The following is a 26820-nucleotide window of genomic DNA, read 5'->3' as shown; positions in this document are numbered from 1 at the left end:
GTATAATCTTGTGCGTATTAAACAGGGCGATGAATGGAAAACAGCATTTAATACGCCCGAGGGCCATTTTGAGTACCTGGTTATGCCATTCGGGCTTTCTAATGCTCCATCAGTGTTTCAGTCCTTTATGCATGACATCTTCCGAGAGTACCTGGATAAATTCCTGATTGTATACTTGGATGATATTTTGGTCTTCTCGGATGATTGGGAGTCTCACGTGAAGCAGGTCAGAATGGTGTTCTGCGTGCGAATTCTTTGTTTGTGAAGGGGTCAAAGTGTCTCTTTGGTGTTCAGAAGGTTTCATTTTTGGGGTTCATTTTTTCCCCTTCTACTATCGAGATGGACCCTGTTAAAGTTCAGGCCATTTATGATTGGACTCAGCCGACATCTCTGAAGAGTCTGCAAAAGTTCCTGGGCTTTGCTAATTTTTATCGTCACTTCATCAATAATTTTTCTAGTATTGCTAAACCGTTGACTGAGTTAACCAAGAAGGGTGCTGATGTGGACAATTGGTCTTCTGCTGCTGTGGAAGCTTTTCAAGAGTTGAAGCGTCGTTTTTCTTCTGCCCCTGTGTTGTGCCAACTGTTATGAAAGGCAATTCAGTACTACAATGGACATAGCGGTCAGAGCACATACAGTGATCTGACAATAACCCAAAATCATAGAACGAGCTCTGAGATGTGGGAACTCTGCAGACCGCAATCCCTAATCCTCTCCAAACAACACTAGAGGCAGCCGTGGATTGCGCCTAACTCTGCCTATGCAACTCGGCACAGCCTGAGAAACTAACTAGCCTGAAGATAGAAAATAAGCCTACCTTGCCTCAGGGAAATACCCCAAAGGAAAAGGCAGCCCCCCACATATAATGACTGTGAGTTAAGATGAAAAGACAAACGTAGAGATGAAATAGATTCAGCAAAGTGAGGCCCGACTTTCTTAGCAGATCGAGGATAGAAAAGGTAACTTTGCGGTCTACACAAAACCCTAAAGAAAACCACGCAAAGGGGGCAAAAAGACCCTCCGTACCGAACTAACGGCACGGAGGTACACCCTTTGCGTCCCAGAGCTTTCAGCAACAAATTAGACAAGCTGGACAGAAAAAATAGCAAACAAATAGCAAAGAAGAACTTAGCTATGCAGAGCAGCAGGCCACAGGAATGATCCAGGCAAAAGCAAGTCCAACACTGGAACATTGACAGGAAGCCAGGATCAAAGCATTAGGTGGAGTTAAGTAGAGAAGCACCTAACGACCTCACCAGATCACCTGAGGGAGGAAACTCAGAAGCCGCAGTACCACTTCCCTCCACCAACAGAAGCTCACAGAGAGAATCAGCCGAAGTACCACTTGTGACCACAGGAGGGAGCTCTGCCACAGAATTCACAACAGTACCCCCCCTTGAGGAGGGGTCACCGAACCCTCACCAGAGCCCCCAGGCCGACCAGGATGAGCCACATGAAAGGCACGAACAAGATCGGGAGCATGGACATCAGAGGCAAAAACCCAGGAATGATCTTCCTGAGCATAACCCTTCCATTTAACCAGATACTGGAGTTTCCGTCTAGAAACACGAGAATCCAAATCTTCTCCACAATATACTCCAATTCCCCCTCCACCAAAACCGGGGCAGGAGGATCAACAGATGGAACCATAGGTGCCACGTATCTCCGCAACAATGACCTATGGAATACGTTATGTATGGAAAATGAATCTGGAAGGGTCAGACGAAAAGACACAGGATTAAGAACCTCAGAAATCCTATACGGACCAATGAAACGAGGTTTAAACTTAGGAGAGGAAACCTTCATAGGAATATGACGAAAAGATAACCAAACCAGATCCCCAACACGAAGTCGGGGACCCACACGGCGTCTGCGATTAGCGAAACGTTGAGCCTTCTCCTGGGACAAGGTCAAATTGTCCACTACATGAGTCCAAATCTGCTGCAACCTGACCACCACAGTATCCACACCAGGACAGTCCGAAGACTCAACCTGTCCTGAAGAGAAACGAGGATGGAAACCAGAATTGCAGAAAAATGGCGAAACCAAGGTAGCCGAGCTGGCCCGATTATTAAGGGCGAACTCAGCCAAAGGCAAAAAGGACACCCAGTCATCCTGATCGGCAGAAACAAAGCATCTCAGATATGTTTCCAAGGTCTGATTGGTTCGTTCGGTCTGGCCATTAGTCTGAGGATGGAAAGCCGAGGAAAAAGACAAGTCAATGCCCATCCTACCACAAAAGGCTCGCCAAAATCTTGAAACAAACTGGGAACCTCTGTCAGAAACGATATTCTCTGGAATGCCATGTAAACGAACCACATGCTGGAAGAACAATGGCACCAAATCAGAGGAGGAAGGCAATTTAGACAAGGGTACCAGATGGACCATCTTAGAAAAGCGATCACAGACCACCCAAATGACTGACATCTTTTGTCAACCAGATGTTTCTCTTCCGTTCCAGGTCGAGGTTGATGCTTCTGAGATTGGAGCAGGGGCTGTTTTGTCGCAGAGAGGTTCTGATTGCTCAGTGATGAAACCATGCGCTTTTTTTTCCAGGAAGTTTTCGCCTGCTGAGCGAATTTATGATGTGGGCAACCGAGAGTTGCTGGCCATGAAGTGGGCATTCGAGGAGTGGCGTCATTGGCTTGAAGGAGCTAAGCATCACGTGGTGGTATTGACTGATCATAAGAACTTGACTTATCTTGAGTCTGCTAAGCGGCTGAATCCTAGACAGGCTCGTTGGTCGCTGTTTTTTGCCCGTTTTGACTTTGTGATTTCGTACCTTCCGGGCTCTAAAAATGTGAAGGCGGATGCTCTGTCTAGGAGTTTTGTGCCCGACTCTCCGGGTTTGTCTGAGCCGGCGGGTATCCTCAAGGAAGGAGTAATTGTGTCTGCCATCTCCCCTGATTTGCGGCGGGTGCTGCAAAAATTTAAAAATAATAAACCTGAGCGTTGTCCAGCGGAGAGACTGTTTGTCCCTGATAGGTGGACCAATAAAGTTATCTCTGAGGTTCATTGTTCGGTGTTGGCTGGTCATCCTGGAATCTTTGGTACCAGAGAGTTGGTGGCTAGTTCCTTTTGGTGGCCTTCTCTGTCGCGGGATGTGCGTGTTTTTGTGCAGTCCTGTGGGATTTGTGCTCGGGCTAAGCCCTGCTGTTCTTGTGCCAGTGGGTTGCTTTTGCCCTTGCCAGTCCCGAAGAGGCCCTGGACACATATCTCTATGGATTTTATTTCGGATCTCCCCGTCTCTCAAAAAATGTCAGTCATTTGGGTTGTTTGTGATCGCTTCTCTAAGATGGTCCATTTGGTACCCTTGTCTAAATTGCCTTCCTCCTCTGATTTGGTGCCATTGTTCTTCCAGCATGTGGTTCGTTTACATGGCATTCCGGAGAACATCGTTTTTGACAGAGGTTCCCAGTTTGTTTCGAGGTTTTGGCGAGCCTTTTGTGCTAGGATGGGCATTGATTTGTCTTTTTCCTCGGCTTTCCATCCTCAGACAAATGGCCAGACTGAACGAACCAATCAGACCTTGGAAACATATCTGAGATGTTTTGTTTCTGCCGATCAGGATGATTGGGTGTCCTTTTTGCCTTTGGCTGAGTTCGCCCTTAATAATCGGGCCAGCTCGGCTACTTTGGTTTCACCATTTTTCTGCAATTCTGGTTTCCATCCTCGTTTCTCTTCAGGGCAGGTTGAGTCTTCTGACTGTCCTGGTGTGGATACTGTGGTGGATAGGTTGCAGCAGATTTGCACTCATGTGGTGGACAATTTGACATTGTCTCAGGAGAAGGCTCAACGTTTTGCTAACCGCAGGCGCTGTGTGGGTCCTCGACTTCGTGTTGGGGATTTGGTTTGGTTGTCATCTCGTTATATTCCTATGAAAGTTTCCTCTCCTAAGTTTAAGCCTCGTTTCATTGGTCCGTATAGGATTTCTGAGGTTCTTAATCCTGTGTCTTTTCGTTTGACCCTTCCAGCTTCTTTTTCCATCCATAACGTATTCCATAGGTCATTGTTGCGGAGATACGTGGCACCTGTGGTTCCATCCGTTGATCCTCCTGCCCCGGTTTTGGTTGAGGGGGAGTTGGAGTATATAGTGGAGAAGATTTTGGATTCTCGTATTTCAAGACGGAAAGTCCAGTACCTGGTTAAGTGGAAGGGTTATGGTCAGGAAGATAATTCCTGGGTCTTTGCCTCTGATGTTCATGCTGCCGATCTGGTTTGTGCCTTTCATTTGGCTCATCCTGGTCGGCCTGGGGGCTCTGGTGAGGGTTCGGTGACCCCTCCTCAAGGGGGGGGGTACTGTTGTGAATTCTGTGGTCAAGCTCCCTCCTGTGGTCATGAGTGGTACTTCGGCTGGTTCTGTCTATGAGCTTCCTCTGGTGGATGTGAGTGGGGCTGCGGCTTCTGAGTTTCCTTCCTCAGGTGACGAGGTTAAGTCGTTAGGTGCTGCTCTATTTAACTCCACCTAGTTCTTTGTTCCTGGCCTCCAGTCAATGTTCCAGTATTGGTCTTGCTCTCTCCTGGATCATTCTTTTGGCCTGTCAGCCCTGCATAAGCTAAGTTTTGCTTGTGTTACTTTTGTTTGCTATATTTTCTGTCCAGCTTGCTATATTGGTTTTTCTTGCTTGCTGGAAGCTCTGAGACGCAGAGGGAGCACCTCCGTACCGTTAGTCGGTGCGGAGGGTCTTTTTGCCCCCTCTGCGTGGTTGTTTGTAGGTTTTTGTGCTGACCGCAAAGCTATCTTTCCTATCCTCGGTCTATTCAGTAAGTCGGGCCTCACTTTGCTAAAATCTATTTCATCTCTGTGTTTGTATTTTCATCTTAACTCACAGTCATTATATGTGGGGGGCTGCCTTTTCCTTTGGGGAATTTCTCTGAGGCAAGGTAGGCTTATTTTTCTATCTTCAGGGCTAGCTAGTTTCCCAGGCTGTGCCGAGTTGCATAGGGAGCGTTAGGCGCAATCCCCGGCTACCTCTAGTGTGGTATGATAGGATTAGGGATTGCGGTCAGCAGAGTTCCCACGTCTCAGAGCTCGTCCTATGTTAGTAACTATCAGGTCACTTTGTGTGCTCTTAACCACTAGGTCCATTGTGGTTCTGAATCACCTGTTCATAACAGGTGAACAAGCAGAGCAAATCGGATAAACCTCCATCTTTCCAATGCAGGAACACATGGTCCGATATGTTACACTGTGAATCCTGCACCCAAACAGCAGTCTGTGATCCGTTAACAAGGGCCTTCCTTAGAGTCGATTCCCTCTACGGTGTCCTCAGCTGGGTAAGAACATTCTCTACAGGGCCTCCCACGTCTTGCCAACACTGGATTCACTTCCTCCTTTTATTCTCCCGCAAATAGATTGCATCCACTTGCTTAATGAACTGGATCTCAGTCACTTCTAAAGTTACTTAATGATGACAGTTAACTCTTACACTGTCCCTGCTGTCTGTTGCTGGGAATCCTTAACCTTTCACCCAGTTCTGTACAGAAACAAAGAAGACAGTGACATCTTCTGACCATTGGTTAGTCCTGCAGCCTACAAGGAAATTAACACTCGTTACCACAAGAAAACATATTTCACAGATTTACTTTAAGCTAATTGATCTATTCAGGGAGAAGCATGACAGCTGGTCCACCTTCTCACAGTTACGGGGCGCCAATCAGACAGGAGAGGGGCCCCCTCTCTCCTATCCTCTCAAATGCGGTGATTGATATAAAAGGCGGCACTTAGGAGGTTAATCAGCTGGGGGAAGTGTGGGCACCATTCCACACAGTGATAACGGGGTTTCGGCTGTGATTTAAGCTTCTGTGCCGCACACGATCACATGACATACCCATACTTCAAGGGTTAGGAACCCCTATCTGGTCATATATGCTACATCAAAGGTCGTCAAGAGGTTAAACAGTAATCCTTGTTTTTATCTTCTTTTAATAAATCAATAGTACGCATGAAAATAAAAAACTTAGTAATATATCTAATCAGGAACATTTTCTTCTTTCTCAGCCAGGACCGATCAATCGTTCTCAATATTCTTAATTCATGGGTAAAATCTGTAGAATCTTGAATGAGTTTATACCGCTCAATCAATCCTACCAGCAGGTCCAGATTGCCAAGTTCCCTTTGCCCGACCAAATGCTGCATAGCGGCCGGCAGAGCCCGCACCGTCCGATCAACCACGACTCTCTCCATCATCTCAATCGGTGAAAAAAACTCAGGCTAGAGCCACTCCTCCACCAACTGCAACAAGTCATTTGCCTAAGACCTGGCGAGCTGAGACTACATAGGACCACTGGCACACCCAATGATCACCCCTCACTTTAGGGGTCTCCATGACTCTGCTGACTGTCCCTCACCTTAGGGGTCTCCTCTTTACACCGCTGAAGCTCTAATAGCTCCCACTGCAGCGCCTCTTGCTGCAACTGCAGCTCCTGCTGCTGCAGAACCTCTTGCTGATGCTGCTCGAACAGCAATGTGTCTTGCTCGTGCTGCTGCTGCCAGTGCAGCGCTTCTTGCTCGTGTTGCTGCTGCATGAGGATCACATCTTTCAACAGCTCCTCCATATTTCCAGCAGACTTGCACAACATTTAGTGCAGCGCCCCAGGGTCCTGGTTGTCGCAGTGGTATTGGTTTCCTCTCGAGGAGAGTGATGCTACGTTTGGAGGCAATGAAGGAGAACTTTTTGTCAGGTAACACAATGCATGCAACATGTTCACACTCCAAACCAGAAGGGGGAGCTCTAAGCTTGTTTAAGGTGAACTCCCCTATAGGAACATCCTGATCTGGAGGGAAAGGGTTGAGTTCCTGTCAGAAAGACAGAGGGAAAGGAAGCAGAAGAGCCCTGTGGCCTGAAGTGCTGCAGCTCCTAGGAAACAGACGGATAGAAAGCAGAACATATTGCAGCAAGCGTGAAGGAAGGCAAAGGAGAGGATATCAGAGGGAGATCAGGCTGCCTCCTTCTGAGGCGCAGAAATCCGGTAGCCAGAATACCGAGGGAGTAATGATCTCTACGCCTTACTTCAGAGACTGGCAGGACAGCTAATTGCAAGTTACCTATCCGCACCTACACCCAGGAGGCACGGTGGCACCCCTCAAAGGCCGGGGCATGCTAGAGTCCCTACAAACAGCCTCAAGCCACCAGTCATACGGGTTTTGTCCTATCCAACTACGGGGGACAGAGAGAGAGAGAGACATAACATCTACAACAGTTGTGAGGACCTTATGAGAAGCTTAGCAGTAAGGGACTACAACACTGCAGCGCAAAGGAAGGCTACTGATTTCCACCTGGACAAGGGGACTCTGGACTTGCCTCCAAACCGGCCGGACTCTGCCTACCCTGTGGTCTGGTGCTCTGGACTGTGGATGTTGAAGTCTTAAGTAAAGGTAAAGAGACTGCAACCTTTTGTCCTCGTTCTTCACTGCTCCATTTATTATTCACCATCTACACAATGGGAAGCCCTGGGGACATACTTCACCTGTGGGAAGGTATACCATCTAGCTGCCATAACATCACCCCAGCAGACCCCTTAATGCAGCGTCAGTCACCCTGACCGAATACCACAGGTGGCGACTTTATCCCTTTAAAGACCTTTCCCTTTTACACGGACATCCCAAGGGCCACGGACCAGGTCAGCCACCGTGACATCCCCCCTGTGAACTGAAGGACCTGGTACAGAGTACCCCATGGCCCTTTGGGGGTGGTCAAGTAGCACTCTTTGGGGTATGCCTCAGTTCACACTACCCGCATTGTCCACCATATGTAAGGCAGCGGTAGCACCGTACACAGTGAAACGGCAGTGACCCAAGCAAGTTCAAAACAAAACATGTTTAATGTCCAAAAACTCACAGAGTGCACAGCAAGCTGTATCCTCTGGATCGCAGCCGGGAAAACAAAGGACAGTCAGAGATGCAGGGTGTCAACCACTTTGGCTTCACAAGCCCGTGTTGCCTCACACAGGGAGTGCTCTGCAGACAACTGCTCTGTCTGCTTCCAAACCAACACTGACACACCCCTCCCTAAACTACAGGGCTTTTAATCAGTCACTGCTTCACAATTTTACTTCACAGCTACACCTGTGACTGCAATACCCCCTCATGGCCTCACTACGCCTTCGTGCATATTCTGGAGTGCACAAACAGCACCCCCTAGCTGTAACAGTGGTCACTGCCTCACAAAGGGAAGAAGGAGGAGGAGAGAGAGGCTAGAGGTAGAGCTCCTCCCTTCTCTTATTCTCTCCCATCTACATAGAATCTTACAAGTAGCAACTGCCATCTCCTATCTTAGTAATGAAAAAAATCTGACTTCATTGAATACAGATTTTACCTATGAATTGAGAATTTTCACAATGACTGATTAATTTTGGCAGAGAAAGAAACAGATTTCTCTGCTAAAATATATTACAGAGTTGCTGATTTTCATACCCACATTTGACTTATGAAAGAAAAATTAAAACAAGGATTACTAATGCTCAGAGATTAGCAAAATTAGGATTATTTAGGCTAGAAAAAAGACGACTGAGGGGCGATCTAATAACCATGTATAAGTATATAAGGGGACAATACAAATATCTCGCTGAGGATCTGTTTATACCAAGGAATGTGATGGTCATGAGGGGGCATTCTCTGCGTCTGGAGGAGAGAAGGTTTTTCCACCAACATAGAAGAGGATTCTTTACTGTTAGGGCAGTGAGAATCTGGAATTGCTTGCCTGAGGAGGTGGTGATGGCGAACTCAGTCGAGGGGTTCAAGAGAGGCCTGGATGTCTTCCTGGAGCAGAACAATATTGTATCTTACAGCTATTAGGTTCTGTAGAAGGACGTAGATCTGGGGATTTATTCTGACGGAATATAGGCTGAACTGGATGGACAAATGTTTTTTTTGGCCTTGCTAACTATGTTACTATGTTATTCTGTAACCCAGCAGTAAGTGGTTGGCTCCAAATGGGGTTGTCTTTTGCTGGATAATTGTGCAATTTGCAGTGACAGTGACACAAGACCTGTAAGTAATAATAATACGTTCTGAAGTTCTTTTTATCTTTATTTTTAAAGCACAATAAGCTCTGGAGCAATGCACAAAAGATCATTCTTTCTCAATAAAAAAAAAGAAAAAAATTGCATTCAGTAATTAGTGAACAATAGAGCTGGTCATGCAGCATTCATTTTCCCTCGCTAAATGTATAATGGCCACATAAAGAAATATCATTCATGATTATTCATAGAAATCACAGATACAGAAAATGTGATCCTCTTATAAATGGTCTCAACACATGCAATCTCTCTATAACATGGCAAAGTGTATATACATATACAGCATATATATGTGTGTGTGTCTGTATGTCACTCATTTATTTTCTAAGTAAATATATTTATGAAGGCGCTATTGACATGAAATTCTCACCAGATGATGATAACAACCCATCCAATCCACACAGGCAAAGACATTAAACCATAGATGTCAATAAATTAAGTTATGGGAGAAATGACAAAGGCAAAATGTATTGAATACATGAAGATCGAGAGGTGGAAAAAGGCTTGGAAAGTCATGATGCCAGCTGAAATCTGTTAGTAATCAGAAAGCAATCCTGCCACTTAGTGAAAAATAATATCAGCTCGTTCAACTGATGGCCTATAAAAAGGTGTCTCATTATCAAGGTGGCACACAAGAAACATGTCATGATGGGTAAAACCTTATTGTTGAAAAACATACTGGTGGCATTGGTTACAAAAGAATTTCTAAACTACTGAAGGTTCCAGTTAGCCCTGTTGAGGCCATATTCCGGAAGTGGAAAGAACATCATTTTACCATTTACCGACCAAGACCAGGTGTTCCCCGCAAGATTTTAGAAAGAAGAGTGAAAATAATTATCAGAAGAGTTGTGCATGAACCAAGGACCACTTGTGGAGAGCTACAGGAAGATCTGGAATCAGCAGGTACAATTGTGTCAAAGAAAACTGTAAAGTAATGCAATCAACCTCTATGGCATTTTTGCATGCTCACCACGCAAGACTCCATTGATAAACCAAAAACATGTTCAAGAACGTTTAAAGTTTGGTCATCAATATTCAGACAAGCCTGTGAAATACGGAGATAAAATAGTCTGATCACAGGAGACCAAAATTGAACTCTTTCAATGCCATAATACACACCATGTTAAAACACCATACCTACAATGAAGTATGGAGGTGGGAATATCAGGGTATGCGGCTGTTTACCAACATACAGCATTATTGAAGGAAGGAAAGAAAAATGGATAAATGTACAGATACATTCTTGATAAAAACCTGCTGCCATCTACCAGGATGATGAAGGTGAAACGAGGGTGGACATTTCAACAAGACAATGATTCCAAACACGCAGCTAAGGAAACTTTAGATTCATAGAAAAAAAAAATAAAGCTGCTAGGATGGCCCAGCCAATCATCAGACCAGAATCAAATTGAATATTTCTGGAAGGAAATAAAGCTCAGAGTTCATAGAGGGAGCCCATGGTACCTTCAGGATTTGAAGAGTGTTTGTGTGGCAGATTAGACCAAAATCACAGCTGAGCAATGCATGTGAATAGTTTCTCCAAATGGGAGGCGTCTTGAAGCTGTCATCGCCAGCAAAGGCTTTTGGACGAAGTATTAAATTTCAGTAAGCATGGTCAATACTTTTTTCAGATGTCATTTCTCATTATTTTACAAACTTAATTATGGACATCTATGGTTTGACTTTTTTGCCTGTGTGGATTGGATGGGTTGAAACCGGCATCTGGTGAGAATTGCATTTCAATAGCAGATTAGAAATAAATTTACTTAGAATTGGTGAGGGTGACGTGTTCAATACTTATTTCTCCCACTGTATATATGTACACAAATATGCATATATATTACATACAGTTGAAACCAGAAGTTTACATACACTATATAAAAAGACACATATGCATGTTTTTCTCAATATCTGATATTACATTAGGTATTTTTATTGCTTACTGGAAAGTAAAAAGTTTACATAAACTAAGATTACTATCCCTTTAAACAATTCTGGACTGCCCATATAATGATGTCATGTGTTTAGAAGCTTCTATTTTTTGGCAATTAGAGACACCTGTGGATGTATTTTAATGCACACCTGAAACACACTGCTTCTTTGTGTAGCATCATGGAAAAGTCTAAAGAAATCAGCCAAGATATCAAGAAGAGAATTGTGGACAAGATACCTGAAGGTGCCTTGTTCATCTGTACAAACAATTAGAAACAAGATGGGAATGTCCAGCCATCATACTGCTCAGGAAGGAGCCGGGTTCTGTGTCCCAGAGATGAATGTGCTTTGGTTGGACATGTGCAAATCAATCCAAGGACAAAAGCAAAAGACCTTGTGAAGATACTGGCGGAAACTGGTAAGATTTTGTCAATATCCAAAGTGAAAGGAGTACTGTATCAACATGGGCTGTAAGGCCACTCTTCCAGAAAGAGGCCATTACTCCAAAAGAAACATAAAAAAGACAGATCAATGTTTGCAAATGCACACAGGAACAAAGATCTTCATTTTTGCAGACATGTCCTGTGGTCTGATGAAACTAAAATGGAACTTTTTGGGCATAATGACCATCGTTACGTTTGTAGGAAAAAGAGAGAAGTTTGGAAGCCAAAGAACACCATCCCAACTGTGAAACACGGGGCAGAAGGGACTGGTGCACTTCACAAAATAGATGGCTTCTTGAGAAAAGAAGATTATGTGGCAATACTGAAGCAATATCTCAAGAAATCAGCCAGGAAGTTAAAGCTTTAGCGGAAATGGGACTTCTAAATGGACAATGACCCAAAGCATACTGCCAAAATGGTAACAAAATGGCTTAAGGATAACAAGGTCAATGTTTTGGACTGGCCATCACAAAGCTAAAAAAAAAGGCTGGTGAGAGCAAGAACGACCTACATACCTGTATCAGTTACACCAGTCTTGTCAGGAGGATTGGGCCCAAATTCCGACCAACTATTGTGAGAAACTTTTGGAAGGATATCCCAAACTTTTGACCCAAGTCATTCAGTTTAAGAGCAATGGTATCAAATACTAATAAAATGTATGTAAACGTTTGACTTTGCAGTAAGTAATAAAAATGCCTTAAAACATTCTCTCATTCTGATTTCATGTCAGATATTGAGAAAAACATGCATATGTGTCTGTGTCTTTTTATAAAGTGTTTGTAAACTTCGGGTTTCAGCTGTATACACACACACAAATATATCTATTTCTTAGAGTTGAGCAGTGAGATTTGCAGGACATCGGCCCAGCGGCCATGTCGGTGTCGGTAGTCTGTGGTTACTGGACCAGAGCCTTGCAAACCTTTTCTTTCCTGCTGGCATCCCTGGCATTTCTTCTTATTTGCAGGCCCGATGGTACTTTAATTTTCAGGCCCAAGGCGATGTCAAAGCTGTGGCATGAAGCATGCATGATGTCACCCAAGCCTACTAATCAGGAGAGGTGGCAAGGATGTGCCAGCCGGAAGGATGAGGTGTGTAGGGTTCCGGTCTGGGAGCAGCCACACGCTACCAAAGTGGCTACTGGACCAGGGTCTAGCAAATATTTTTGGTCAACTCAAATACATATATACATATATATATTCACAGCATGAGAAATATACAGTAAACTATACACAGAGATGTACGTACACACAAAATAATCATTTAGTCTAGCATTAAAAAAGTTTAGAAATTCGGATAGTCCAGTCCTTAATTTACAAAAAAAGAAGTGAAAGATATTCTGGAGCAGGTGGTAACCACATAGGACTCTCACTTAAGTTCCTGTATACTGCTCTGCATTGAACTGAATAGTAATAACACAGTATGTGATAAACTGGCTCTGGTGGTGACTACAGACATTTTATCATTTAATACTAACATTAGGCAGGCTCTGATGATGCACTGATCATATATTTAAAAAAATCCTTTTAGCTCTGGATTTTGGACATCAAATAGATATGATGATAAAAATAGAGATTAATGTTAGAATCCTCTATCCAAACAAGTATCCGACTGTCCAATAATCCAGAATATTCTGTAATCTACTGCCTTTCAGTTCCTGCTAATAACAGAATAAAGCAATTTTCCTCAGGGGCGGGCAAAAAAGAAAGATGGCCTATAGCAGAATTAAAACAGGGACCCATTATAATGTAGGGTTTTGCCCCCTAGGACAGGAAGGTTTAATATTTGCTTCCCCCTCCATTATCTTTGGGTCATTTCCCGACCCCCTTAATTTGCAAATAAAGCATGTTTTGTATAAGGGAGTGCTGCACAGGTTCTCATCACCTAAATTGGATGGGTAGGTGACCAACCAGGTCTGGGCCCCTGTCTCTCTAAGGGCCCCATAGCAGCAGCATTGGCCTGCATCATTAGTGCATACACCCTTGATTTTGCTATATTTGTTTGCAATATATATATATATATATATATATATATATATATATATATATATATATATATATATTTATTATTAGTGTGTGTGTGTCTATACATACATAAATATATTCAGAATTACATTTCATTCAAAACAGAATTTCAAGCCATTTGCAATAAAGAATAACAAAGAAAAAAAATATATATATACTTATAGAGATATACTCTTGTGCATTCAACATTGTCCATATATCCTTGCCAACATTTGGTTGCAAAAATGGAACAGCTACATATTTCCTTAGTATGACCGAGTCCAATATAGTGTTGTCATAACATGATGATACGGATTATTCCATAGGTTGATAGTCCAAGGCCCCGACTTTCATTGTATCCATAAGTAAACATACTTGACAGTGGATGTAATGTATGCGAGATAAAAACGTCATACAGTAAATGAATCGTGCACAAGGCTGTTTTATTTTTTGTCTTCCGTAATACATAGAAAACAATCTAGCAGGAGGTGGTTATCCACTAAGGGTAGAGGAATGACTGAGAAGGCATTCACCTGCAAGCCAGTTTTTTGTTGTGACTGTTCGTTCGGGTAAGAAAGGAATCATTAGAACTGACTTGTGCTGCTCGGGTCACATTGTAACAACCGCACAATTGAAGGATCACTCTTGGCACCTTTGATAAACTCTTCAAGGGACAATTTACCTGAAACGGAAATAAGAATGATTAGTCCATATAACATAAGTATATTGTTTGTATTATCTGCAGTCTCACATCGCATCACAATGTATAATCTCTGTACTGTGCCATCCCTATGTGTATAATCTCTGTACTGTGCCATCCCTATGTGTATAATCTCTGTACTGTGCCATCCCTATGTGTATAATCTCTGTACTGTGCCATCCCTATGTGTATAATCTCTGTAATGTGCCATCCCTATGTGTATTATTTCTGTACTGCGCCATCCCTATGTGTATTATCCCTGTACTGTGCCATCCCTATGTGTATTATCCCTGTACTGTGCCATCCCTATGTGTATTATCCCTGTACTGTGCCATCGCTATGTGTATTATCCCTGTACTGTGACATAGTGTGTATTATCTCTGTACTGTGCCATCATTATGTGTATAATCTCTATACTGTACCATCCCTATGTGTATTATCTCTGTACTGTGCCATCATTATGTGTATAATCTCTATACTGTACCATCCCTATGTGTACTATCCCTGTACTGTGCCATCCCTATGTGTATAATCTCTGTACTGTGCCATCCCTATGTGTATTATTTCTGTACTGTGCCATCCCTATGTGTATTATCCCTGTACTGTGACATAGTGTGTATTATCTCTGTACTGTGCCATCATTATGTGTATAATCTCTATACTGTACCATCCCTATATGTACTATCCCTGTACTGTGCCATCCCTATGTGTATAATCTCTGTACTGTGCCATCCCTATGTGTATTATTTCTGTACTGTGCCATCCCTATGTGTATTATCCCTGTACTGTGCCATCGCTATGTGTATTATCCCTGTACTGTGACATAGTGTGTATTATCTCTGTACTGTGCCATCATTATGTGTATAATCTCTATACTGTACCATCCCTATGTGTATTATCCCTGTACTGTGCCATCCCTTTGTGTATAATCTCTGTACTGTGCCATCCCTATGTGCATTATTTCTGTACTGCGCCATCCCTATGTGTATTATCCCTGTACTGTGCCATCCCTATGTGTATAATCTCTGTACTGTGCCATCCCTATGTGTATTATCCCTGTACTGTGCCATCCCTATGTGTATTATCCCTGTACTGTGCCATCCCTATATGTATTATCCCTGTACTGTGACATAGTGTGTATTATCTCTGTACTGTGCCATCATTATGTGTATAATCTCTATACTGTACCATCCCTATGTGTATTATCCTTGTACTGTGCCATCGCTATGTGTATAATCTCTGTACTGTGCCATCCCTATGTGTATTATCCCTGTACTGTGCCATCCCTATGTGTATTATCTCTGTACTGTGACATAGTGTGTATTATCTCTGTACTGTGCCATCCCTATGTGTATTATCCTTGTACTGTGCCATCGCTATGTGTATAATCTCTGTACTGTGACATCACTGTGTGTATTATCCCTGTACTGTGACATCACTGTGTTTATTATCCCTGTCCAGTGAGATTTCTGAATTTTATCCCTGTACTGTGACAGCACTGTGTGCATTATCTCGGTGCTGTGACATCACTGTGTGTAGTATCTTTGCACTGTGACATCACTGGGTGTAATATCTCTGTACGGTGACATCACTGTGTGTATTATCTTTGTACGCTGACATCACTGCATGAATTATCTTTGTACTGCGATGTCACTATGTAGTATCTCTGGACTGTGACATCACTGTGTATTATCTCTGCATTGTGACATCGCTGTGTGTTATCTCTGCACTGTGACATTGCGTTTTTCAACCTCAATTCCCAAAGAGAAGCAGTGTAAAATGTAAAGAAAATAAGAATGCAATGATTTGGATAGCTTTTACAGCCATATTTTATTCCCAGCAGAACATAGAACACAGATCAGAAGGTGAAATTTAGAAATTTTTCTATTTCATTTGAAAAAAATTAACCAATTTAGAAATAGATGGCAGCAAAGATCATAAAAAAGTTGGGACATGGTTAACAAAAGGCTGAATAAGTGGTTCTAATGAAAAACAGCTGGAGAGTCAATTTCCAGCTAAGTCACAGGATTGTGTATATAAAGAGCGTGTTAGAGAGGCAGAGTCTCTCAGAAGCAAAGATGGTCAGAGGTCACAAATCTGTGAACAACGGCGTTTATAAAACCTGGAACAATTTTAGAAAAAATATTCAACGCTAAATTGCAAAGACATTTAATATCGCACCATCCACAGTACATAATATCATGAAAAGATTCAGCAATTCTGGAGAAATCCATGTGCACAAGGGACAAGACCGACAATCAATACTACAATACTAGATGCCAGTGATCCACGGGCTTTCAGGTGGCATTATGTTAAAAACAGGCATGATTTGCTATGCAAGCCACGAATACAAGTGAAAGCTCTGTCATGCAAAGAAAAAGCCAAATTATCAACACAATCCAGAAAGGCTGCCATCTTCTGTGGCCCAAAGATCATTTAAAATGGACGCCATGTCCTGCGGACTCAAGAGGAGAGGGACCTTCCTGCTTCTTAAGAGTGTACAATTCCTGCATCTCTGATGGTAGGGGGCTGAATTAGTGTCTATGGCACAGACAGCTTGCACATAATCGGGGTTATCAATGCTGAGCGCTAACTAGAGGTTTAGAACAATTTATGCTCCATCCAGACAATGTCTATTTCAGGGAAGACCTTTCAGCAAGACAATGGTAAACCACATACTGCGTCCATCCTAACAGCATGGCTGATGGAGAGTCTGAGGGATGAATCAGCAGACCTTTCACCAACTAGAGAACATTTCACACATGAAATGAAAGATCCATCAAACTCCATTCACTGTGTACTCTGCTCAGCATAAACGACGACATCCACCTTTGAAAAGTAAGATTTTAATCAATATCTCAGTCAACGCAAAAACAATTTCCAAAATTTTGATTAGACCGAGTTTCATAGAACATATTTTTTAACTCATACCATGAAAGTAAGGTTAATAATTAGTGATGAGCGAGTATAGTCGTTGCTCGTGCTTTTCTGAGAACGCTCGGGTGGTCTCCGAGTATTTGTTAGTGCTCGGAGATTTAGTTTTCCTAGTCTCAGCTGCATGATTTACGGCTGCTAAACAGGCTGAATACATGTGAGGAAAGCCTGTTTGTTACGGAATTCCCACATGTATTCAGCCTGGCTAGAAGCCGTAAATCATTCAGCTGAGTGTTGTGAATTCTGTTGTCAAGCTCCCTCCTGTGGTCATGAATGGTACTTCGGCTGGTTCTGTCCATGGGCTTCCTCTGTTGGTTGTGAGTGGGGCTGCGGCTTCTGAGTTTTCTTCCACAGGTGACGAGGTTAATTCGTTAGCTGGCTGCTCTATTTAACTCCACTTAGATCTTTGCTCCATGCCACCTGTCAATGTTCCAGTATTGGTCTAGTTCACTCCTGGATCGTTCTTGTGACCTGTCTTCCCAGCAGAAGCTAAGTTCCTGCTTGTTTTTCTTTAGTTTGTCATTTTTCTGTCCAGCTTGCTATTTTGATTTTTGTCTTGCTTGCTGGAAGCTCTGGGACGCAGAGGGAGCGCCTCCGCACCGTGAGTCGGTGCAGAGGGTCTTTTGCGCCCTCTGCGTGGTCTTTTTGTAGTTTTTTGTGCTGACCGCAAAGTTACCTTTCCTATCCTCAGTCTGTTCAGTAAGTCGGGCCTCACTTTGCTAAATCTACTTCATCTCTGTGTTTGTATTTTCATCTTTACTCACAGTCATTATATGTGGGGGGCTGCCTTTTCCTTTGGGGAATTTCTCAGAGGCAAGGTAGGCTTTATTTTTCTATCTTCAGGGCTAGCTAGTTCCTTAGGCTGTGACGAGTTGCATAGGGAGCGTTAGGAGCAATCCACGGCTATTTCTAGTGTGTGTGATAGGATTAGGGATTGCGGTCAGCAGAGTTCCCACGTCTCAGAGCTCGTCCTATATTATTTGTAACTATCAGGTCATTCCGTGTGCTCTTAACCACCAGGTCCATTATTGTCCTAACCACCAGGTCATAACAGCTGAGGCGATGAAAACTAAATCTGCGAGCACTAACAAATACTCGGAGGACACCCGAGCGTGCTCGGGAAAACTAGAGCAACGAGTATACTCGCTCATCACTATTAATAATATAACTTTCATTGCAAAATTTTCAGTTTTACACAAATTAGTTGCCGCAGAAATGAATCTAGAGACACAAAAGAGAATGGTAAAACCAAAAACACTCAGTTTGAAAAAATGTTTGCAGTAATCCGCAAGTGCTAGTAAAAGATGTAAATAACAGGGTATTTGGTTGATACGTTTTTTGCAAAAAATGTATACTAAGCTGCTCTACCAATCTTCACGGTATACCCATATCAGAGCAGTCCTAACTAATGTATGCAATCCCTATCTGATGTATTTAAAAACCTGATCATCTGTATATTACCTGTGTGAACAGGGTTCAGAGAGGAAAAATCTTGGTGGTGTGTGAACATGTTCTTACAGACTTGTTCACTGTGCAAGTAGCCCATGTGTTCCTGTTTCCATGATTTCTTGGTGGTGTGTGAACATGTTCTTACAGACTTGTTCACTGTGCAAGTAGCCCATGTGTTCCTGTTTCCATGATTTTCTTGGTGGTGTGTGAACATGTTCTTACAGACTTGTTCACTGTGCAAGTAGCCCATGTGTTCCTGTTTCCAGAAATGAATCTACTATATAATTGTCTAAGAGTCACTTCCGTCTTTCTGTCTGTCTGTCTGTCACGGATATTCATTGGTCGCGGCCTCTGTCTGTCATGGAAATCCAAGTCGCTGATTGGTTGCGGCAAAACAGCCATGACCAATCAGCGACGGGCACAGTCTGGAAGAAAATGGCCGCTCCTTACTCCCCAGTCAGTGCCCTTCGCCCGCATACTCCCCTCCAGTCACCGCTCACACAGGGTTAATGCCGGCAGTAACGGACCGCGTTATGCCGCAGGTAACACACTCCGTAACTGTGGCTATTAACCCTGTGTGTCCCCAACTTTTTACTATTGATGCTGCCTATGCGGCATCAATAATAAAAAGATCTAATGTTAAAAATAATAAAAAAACAAAAAACCTGCTATTCTCACCCTCCATCATCCGACGGTGCGCTCACGCCTGCCTTTCCCGTTCCTCGCGATGCCCCGGTGACCACTCCATGCATTGCGATCTCGCGAGATGATGACGTAGCGGTCTCACGAGACCGGTACGTCATCATCTCGTGAGAGTAAGACAAGGAAAAACAAGAGGGCGGTGGGAAGGTGGCGCAAATCCCCACGGGAGCCGAGGCTGTGAGCCTGGGAAGAGGGAAGGTAATGTGGGAGGAGGAGAAGCAGAGCGGCCAAGGTGAGGCGCCTCAGACCCCACGGCAAGCATGGTGCCCAGTGCTGCCGGCGCTGTACAGCCTGACTGCTGCTGCTGCTGACAGGTGCCGGTCTGTGCGAGACCCCAGCCCGGGAGCCGGCAGGACATGTACGTGTAGGAGGGGACGGCGGCACCATGGTGGAAGAACTGTTCTGTAAAGTTGTCTCCATTATTACACTACGTGGCCTGTGTTATACAATACGTGGCCTGTGTTATATACTGCGTGCGTGGGCTGTTATATACTACGTGGCTGTGATATATGCTATGTGGGCTGTTATGCACTCCATGGGCACTGCTATATACTACGTGGCTGTGCTATATACTCCGTGGGCTGTGCTATATACTCCGTGGGCTGTGCTATATACTACGTGGGCTGTGCCATATACTACGTGGGCTTTGCTATATACTACGTGGATGTGCTATTTACTACGTGGCTGTGCTATTTACTACGTGGCTGTGCTATTTACTACGTGGGCTATTATATACTACGTGACTGTGCTATATACTACGTGGCTGGCTGCGATCAATCAGCGACAGGCGCAATCCTGTGTATTCAATGTATTATTCTAAAATCTTCATAAATAAACTACATACATATTCTAGAATACCCGATGTGTTAGAATCGGGCTACCATCTAGTACATCATAAATAAAAAACTACTACATCTAGTATTTTTTTATGAGCTCCATGATATATTTAAGGACAGCACTAAATCTTCTAGGTATGTAGTGAACAAATTGGCGTCATATTGCAACATCTATCTTTTTGCATTCTTCAAGAATGGCCTCTTTTAGAGCCTGGATGCTGGATGGAGAGTGATGACAACTTGTCTCTTCAGAATTCCCGATAGGTGTTCGGTTGGGTTCAGATCAGGGGACTCTTTGCCAATTAATCACTTTCACCCGGTTCTTCCTCAGAAATATAATAGTGACCTTAGATGTGCGTTTTGGATTCTGGAAAAGAGCACGTCCACCAAGTGCACGGAGTGATGGTATCATCTTCCTTTTTAATATAGAGCAGTACATCTGTGAGTTCATGATACCATCAATGAAATCTAGCTCCTGACACCACCAGCAGCGCTCATGCAGCCCCACATAAGGACAATACTGTCGGTCACTGTAGGCACCATGCATTTTTATTTGTATTCCTCACCTTTGTACACAGTTTTCAAGCAATCAGTTCCAAAAACATTTACTGTATCTTGTCTCATCACTCCGTATAGAGTTCCTGGGATTTTCATATTTTTCAACATGGGCCCTAGCAAATTGTATATGGGATTTTTTTTGCATGTGCTTTAGTAAAGGCTTTCTTCATGGACCACACCCATGCATCCCATTCCTTTGCAGTATAAACTGTATTGTATCGCGGGAAACACCAACACCGATTTGGCTTTCTATTTCTTTAGCTAACTGCAGTGAACTTGTATTTTGATTTTCTTCAACCCTTTTCATCAGTAGACACTTGTTTAGGTATTAACTTCTGTCGTTGGCCTGGACGTCTCTGTGAGGTGGTTGCAGTTCCATCTTTGTAAGATGCATCACTTTTGCTACAGTATTTTGCTTAATAAGTAAAGCTTTGCTGATCTTCTTGTAGCCATTCTTGTGTAAAACAATTATTTTCTCTCGTCTTATGACATTTCTCTTCCATGTGGTGCTATTGCTGACATCACAAAATGGGGAGGGGTTTTCTTTGTTAAGTAATGCCCTTTTTTCTATTTAACTGCCTGCTGGATACCTGTGTAATGAATAATTAGACTTACCTGTAGTTGAATTTTAATTAACTGGAATTTTGTAGTCTAAGCTTTAGCTTTGATCCCAAGACTTTTTTTTGGGTAAACCAATTTTTGCAACATGGTCTTGAATACATTTGCTAGGAGAATTTGTTTATTTGAGTGTACAAAATAAATCTTGTTTGCAATCAGTGGCCCACTTTTCTGGGAGTATTTTGTAGTATGGTATCCCATAGAAAATATTGATTCTGAAAGGAAACAAAGTTTTCTGACAAATCTGTGGGGGTACACTAATCTATGCTGGGCACTGTAGATGTGGCAGCTATCGGAGCTGATAACAGTTGATCGGTAGGGGTGATGGGTATTTGACCCCCCCCCCCCAATTTGATGTTGATCACCCATCCTAAAGATAGGTCATCAATTTTGGGAACTTGGAAAATACCTTGAAAGGATTTCTAAAAAGTACATTTCTTTCTTACATCGTAATAATCAATTATCGAAAATTTTGATAATACAGCATCAGGTCCACAGGTTAAAAATATAGACTAGAGAAAAAGTTTTAAGAAATTAAAACTAAAAAGTGGAGTTTGCCAGCTGTCATATTCTTCTACTTATTTTTTTCAAATGTATTATGTCGAGGGCTGAAAGCATGAAGTCCTCTTCTAAATGACATGTCATTATCTTACTATAATAGGCCATTTCTATGGCAACATGCTTATTGGGATCCAAAAGAGAAGAAATGGCAAAAAAAAAATTATATATATATAATTATAGAAAAACTGTTCTCCAGGAGTGGTTTATAATTATAATGCTATTTTCACTCTCGAGTATCCACAACAGAGCTCCCAGCTTTTCTGGAACATAATAGGTCTCTTTGATGGAAGTTCCTTTTTAAACATAAAATGGGTCTGGAAGATGGATGAAGCTCATAAAGACTGATTTTCATAGACCTTACACTGAAGGACAAAGAGCAACGTGTGCTCAGACTCTGAGTCTCAGGAGTTTTGGATTCTAAGACCATTTACTAGTATACATTTTGAAATCTCATTAAATAAAAACTTCCATGAAAATGTTTTTTTTTTGGGGTGGATATAAGGGGGTACAGGCTCCATAAAATAATCACCTTCAGTTGTATACATTGCATTAATTTCTGATATCATTCTCCCAAATCTAACAAACTTTAACGTAAACACTTAATCTGTAAGCCTCAAAAAAAAAACAAGTAACTTATCTTTTTTAAAAATGATCTCCCATTCAAAACATTGCAAAGTTCTGAATTTATGTAATATACTTTATTAGAATATTTTACTTCTTTCTGTCCTTTAGAAGATGCTTTCAACTGCTGCTCTGCAATATCCATATAATATATATTGAACAATCTGTGTACTGGAATTTCCCTGTCACACACAGAAGCTCAGATAGGGAAAGTCTGTACACAGAGTGTATAGAGATTGCTGAGCAGCAGTTGAAAAGAGTTTCTAAAGGGGCATAAACTGGGAATTGAAACAGCATCGCCTCATGGTGTTTGTAAGAGAAGAAAGAAAAAATTTGTAACTTTGCAATGCCTTGAGCTTGAGGATTATTAAATGAAAAAAAAAATATTTAATGGTTTATAGTTTCTAAAGGAGGTTACTGATTTGCATTGGTTTTCCTACAATTTGCTGTTCAGACGGGATACCACTACTGGGACCTCCAGCAATCAACTGTAATAGGTCGAGTAACTGGATCACAAGAGCTTAATTCTCCTGCAGCACCACCATCTGGAGAAAGGAAGCATTACAGAGTCCTGATGAAAGCACCACTCCAGCATTTTTTTTTAACTTCCAAACTGGTTTGGTGCCATTAATCTAAGTTCACTGCCCACATTATACTCACCAGCCGCCGTCTTCTGCTGTTGCTGGCACCACTCTGGTCCTTCACGGCCATTTTGTGACAGCAACATCTCAATGTAAGACTATGAAATCCTCGTTTTGGCTTTCATAGACTTACATTAAGTTGTGACTTCCGACTTGCCCAGCAAACACAGGAGTGATCCGGTGGGTCACAACCTGCAGAATTCGGACAGACTGGCGCCAATAACAGAAGAAGATGTCGGCTCGTAAGTATTTTACTAAGGGCATCCATTTTTTAAATGACTAGTATTTAGCAAGGATAATATTTCACAGAAAAATAGGTATATCAGGATTGAGGCAGTGCCTTTCTAAATCTTTGTCGATCTATGAGAAACGCAGCTGACCCCACCACCGCTCAGTGGGGAAATCACTCCTGCTCACCTGCGATGGGAGTGTGACCGCCGGATCTTGGGTGCTTCAGCCAAAACACATCACAAAGTCCATCCGAATAGAAAAGAAAAGGCAGCACTCACCGATCCTTCGACGACAGGTAACTTTATTAGCTTACATAAGACTCTTCATGGCCGGGGGTGCAGATGTACAGAGTCCGGCAAGCCTGACGACGGCCGGCTTGCCGCACTCTGTACATCTGCACCCCCGGCCGTGGGAGCTGAAGCACCCAAGATCCGGCGGTCACGCTCCCATCGCAGGTGAACAGGAGTGATTTCCCCACTGAGCGGTGGTGCGGTTAGCTGCGTTTATCATAGATTGACAAGACTACATGTGTATGACCTTGCACACCAGCTTGTAGTGGATTGCCTTTGCCACCAGTATCACACATCCACAATCACTAGTGGTATATTATAAAGATGATGGAGAGTGAGATGATGACCGTAAGAGCAGGTTTACAAGCCGGCTGGGAGGATGTTACCAATTATTTTAAAGAGTGCGAGCAAGGGCGAAACGGCCGTCGTCAGGCTTGCCGCACTCTGAACATCTGCATCCCCGGCCGTGAAGAGTTTTATGTAAGCTAATAAAATTACTTCTCGTGGAAGGATCGGTGAGTGCTGCCTTTTCTTTTCTATTCGGATGGACTTTCTAAATCTTTGCCTTAGCCTAGAAAACTTTTTGGCTCTCTTTAAGTGAACCTGTCAGCAGGATTGTGCACGGTCACCTACAGACACTGTCAGGTCGGCACCGTTATACGGATTACAATGATACCTAGTGATGAAATCCATCTTGTGGTTGTTGTTTAATCTTTATTTTCAGTTAATGATATGCTCGTGCTCCGGGGCGGCCTGTGGGGGGTGTACTATAGAGAGAAGAAGCTGAACAGACCACGCTCTCCTCCTCTTGCACAGCCTGGCGGTATGATTTCATTCCAAAGAGTGTCGACGAATATAAATTTACAATACAAATAATTTTTTTTTAACCCCTTTCTGCCAAGGGACGTACTATTCCGTCAATGTGGGGTGGGCCCTACTTCCCAAGGACGGAATAGTACGTCCAGCGCGATCGGCCGCGCTCACGGGGGGAGCGCGGCCGATTGCGGCCGGGTGTCAGCTGCCTATCGCAGCTGACATCCGGCACTATGTGCCAGGAGCGGTCATGGACCGCCCCCGGCACATTAACCCCCGGTACACCACGATCAAACATGATCGTGGTGTGCCGGCGGTACAGGGAAGCATCGCGCAGGGAGGGGGCTCCCTGCGGGCTTCCCTGAGACCCCGGCAGCAGTGCTGCAAGTCAGATCGGTGATCTGACAGAGTGCTGGGCACACTGTCAGATCACCGATCTGTGATGTCCCCCCCGGGACCAAGTAAAAAAAAAAAAAAAAAAATTTCCACACGTGTAAAAAAAAAAAAAAACCTAAATAATGAAAAAAATATATATATTATTCCCATAAATTCATTTATTTATCTAAATTAAAAAAACAAACAATAAAAGTACACATATTTAGTATCGCCGCATCCGTAATGACCCCACCTATAAAACTATATCACTAGTTAACCCCTTGCCGCCATACAGCATCATCAGCAAAAAATTAAAAAAGTTATAGTCCTCAGAATAAAGCGATGCAAAAATAATTATTTTTTCTATAAAATAGTTTTAATCGTATAAAAGCACCAAAACATAAAAAAATTATATAAATGAGGTATCCCTGTAATCGTACTGACCCGAAGAATAAAACTATTTTATCCATTTTACCAAACGCGGAACGGTATAAACGCCTCCCCCAAAAGAAATTCATGAATAGCTGGTTTTTGGTCATTCTGCCTCACAAAAATCGGAATAAAAAGCGATCAAAAAAGGTCATGTGCCTGAAAATGTTACCAATAAAAACGTCAACTCGTCCCGCAAAAAACAAGACTTCACATGACTCTGTGGACCAAAATATGGAAAAATTATAGCTCTCAAAATGTGGTAACGCAAAAAATATTTTTTGCAATAAAAAGCGTCTTTTAGTGTGTGACGGCTGCCAATTATAAAAATCAAACCGCCCTTCATCACCCCTTTAGTTAGGGAAAAATTAAAAAATTTAAAAAATGTATTTATTTCCATTCTCCTATTAGGGTTAGGGCTAGGGTTAGGGCTAGGGTTATGGTTAAGGCTACAGTTAGGGTTGGGGCTAAAGTTAGGGTTTGGGTTTGGATTACATTTACGGTTGAGAATAGGGTTGGGATTAGGGTTAGGGGTGTGTCTGGGTTAGAGGTGTGGTTAGGGTTACTGTTGGGATTAGGGTTAGGGGTGTGTTTGGATTAGGGTTTCAGTTATAATTTTGGGGTTTCCACTGTTTAGGCACATCAGGGGCTCTCCAAACGCGACATGGCGTCCGATCTCAATTCCAGCCAATTCTGCGTTGAAAAAGTAAAACAGTGCTCCTTCCCTTCCGAGCTCTCCCGTGTGCCCAAACAGGGGTTTACCCCAACATATGGGGTATCAGCATACTCAGGACAAATTGGACAACAACTTTTGGGGTCCAATTTCTCCTGTTACCCTTGGGAAAATACAAAACTGGGGGCTAAAAAATAATTTTTGTGGGAAAAAAAAAAGATTTTTTATTTTTACGGCTCTGCGATATAAACTGTAGTGAAACACTTGGGGGTTCAAAGTTCTCACAACACATCTAGATAAGTTCCTTGGGGAGTCTAGTTTCCAATATGAGGTCACTTGTGGGGGGTTTCTACTGTTTAGGTACATATGGTGCTCTGCAAACGCAATGTGACGCCTGCAGACCAATCCATCTAAGTCTGCATTCCAAATGATGCTCCTTCCCTTCCGAACTCTGCCATGCGCTCAAACGGTGGTTCCCCCCCACATATAGGGTATTAGCGTACTCAGGACAAATTGACCAACAATATTTAGGGTCCAATTTCTCCTGTTACCCTTGGAAAAATACAAAACTGGGGGCTAAAAAATAATTTTTGTGGAAAATTTTTTTTTTTTATTTGCGCGGCTCTGCGTTATAAACTGTAGTGAAACACTTGGGGGTTCAAGGCTCTCACATCATATCTAGATGAGTTCCTTAGGGGGTCTACTTTCCAAAATGGTGTCACTTGTGGGGGGTTTCTACTGTTTAGGTACATTAGGGGCTCTGCAAACGCAATGTGACGCCTGCAGACCATTCCATCTAAGTCTGCATTCCAAATGGCGCTCCTTCCCTTCCGAGCCCTCCCATGTGCCCAAACGGTGGTTCCCCCCCACATATGGGGTATCAGCACACTCAGGACAAATTGGACAACAACTTTTGGGGTCCAATTTCTCCTGTTACCCTCGGGAAAATAGAAAACTGGGGGCTAAAAAATAATTTTTGTGGGAAAAAATTTT

General features: G+C 43.0%; 1 protein-coding gene across 3 annotated transcripts in view; it reads right to left on the bottom strand.

The window, feature by feature from the left end:
* Positions 1-9010: 9010 nt before the first annotated feature.
* HPCAL1 (hippocalcin like 1) overlaps positions 9011-26820 on the bottom strand; it is a 279207-nt gene continuing 261397 nt past the window's right edge. For all 3 annotated transcript variants that reach the window (XM_069728089.1, XM_069728088.1, XM_069728091.1), the window contains one exon: positions 9011-14078. In XM_069728089.1, the coding sequence (XP_069584190.1) occupies positions 13981-14078 (98 nt within the window). In that variant the 3' untranslated portion in view covers positions 9011-13980. The remainder of the gene's footprint in view (positions 14079-26820) is intronic.

This window comes from Ranitomeya imitator, chromosome 5 (genome assembly GCF_032444005.1).
Source record: "Ranitomeya imitator isolate aRanImi1 chromosome 5, aRanImi1.pri, whole genome shotgun sequence".
Classification (NCBI taxonomy): Eukaryota; Metazoa; Chordata; class Amphibia; order Anura; family Dendrobatidae; genus Ranitomeya; species Ranitomeya imitator.
The sequence above is the reverse complement of the archived record's forward strand: the minus strand, read 5'-3'. Positions and strand labels throughout refer to the sequence as shown.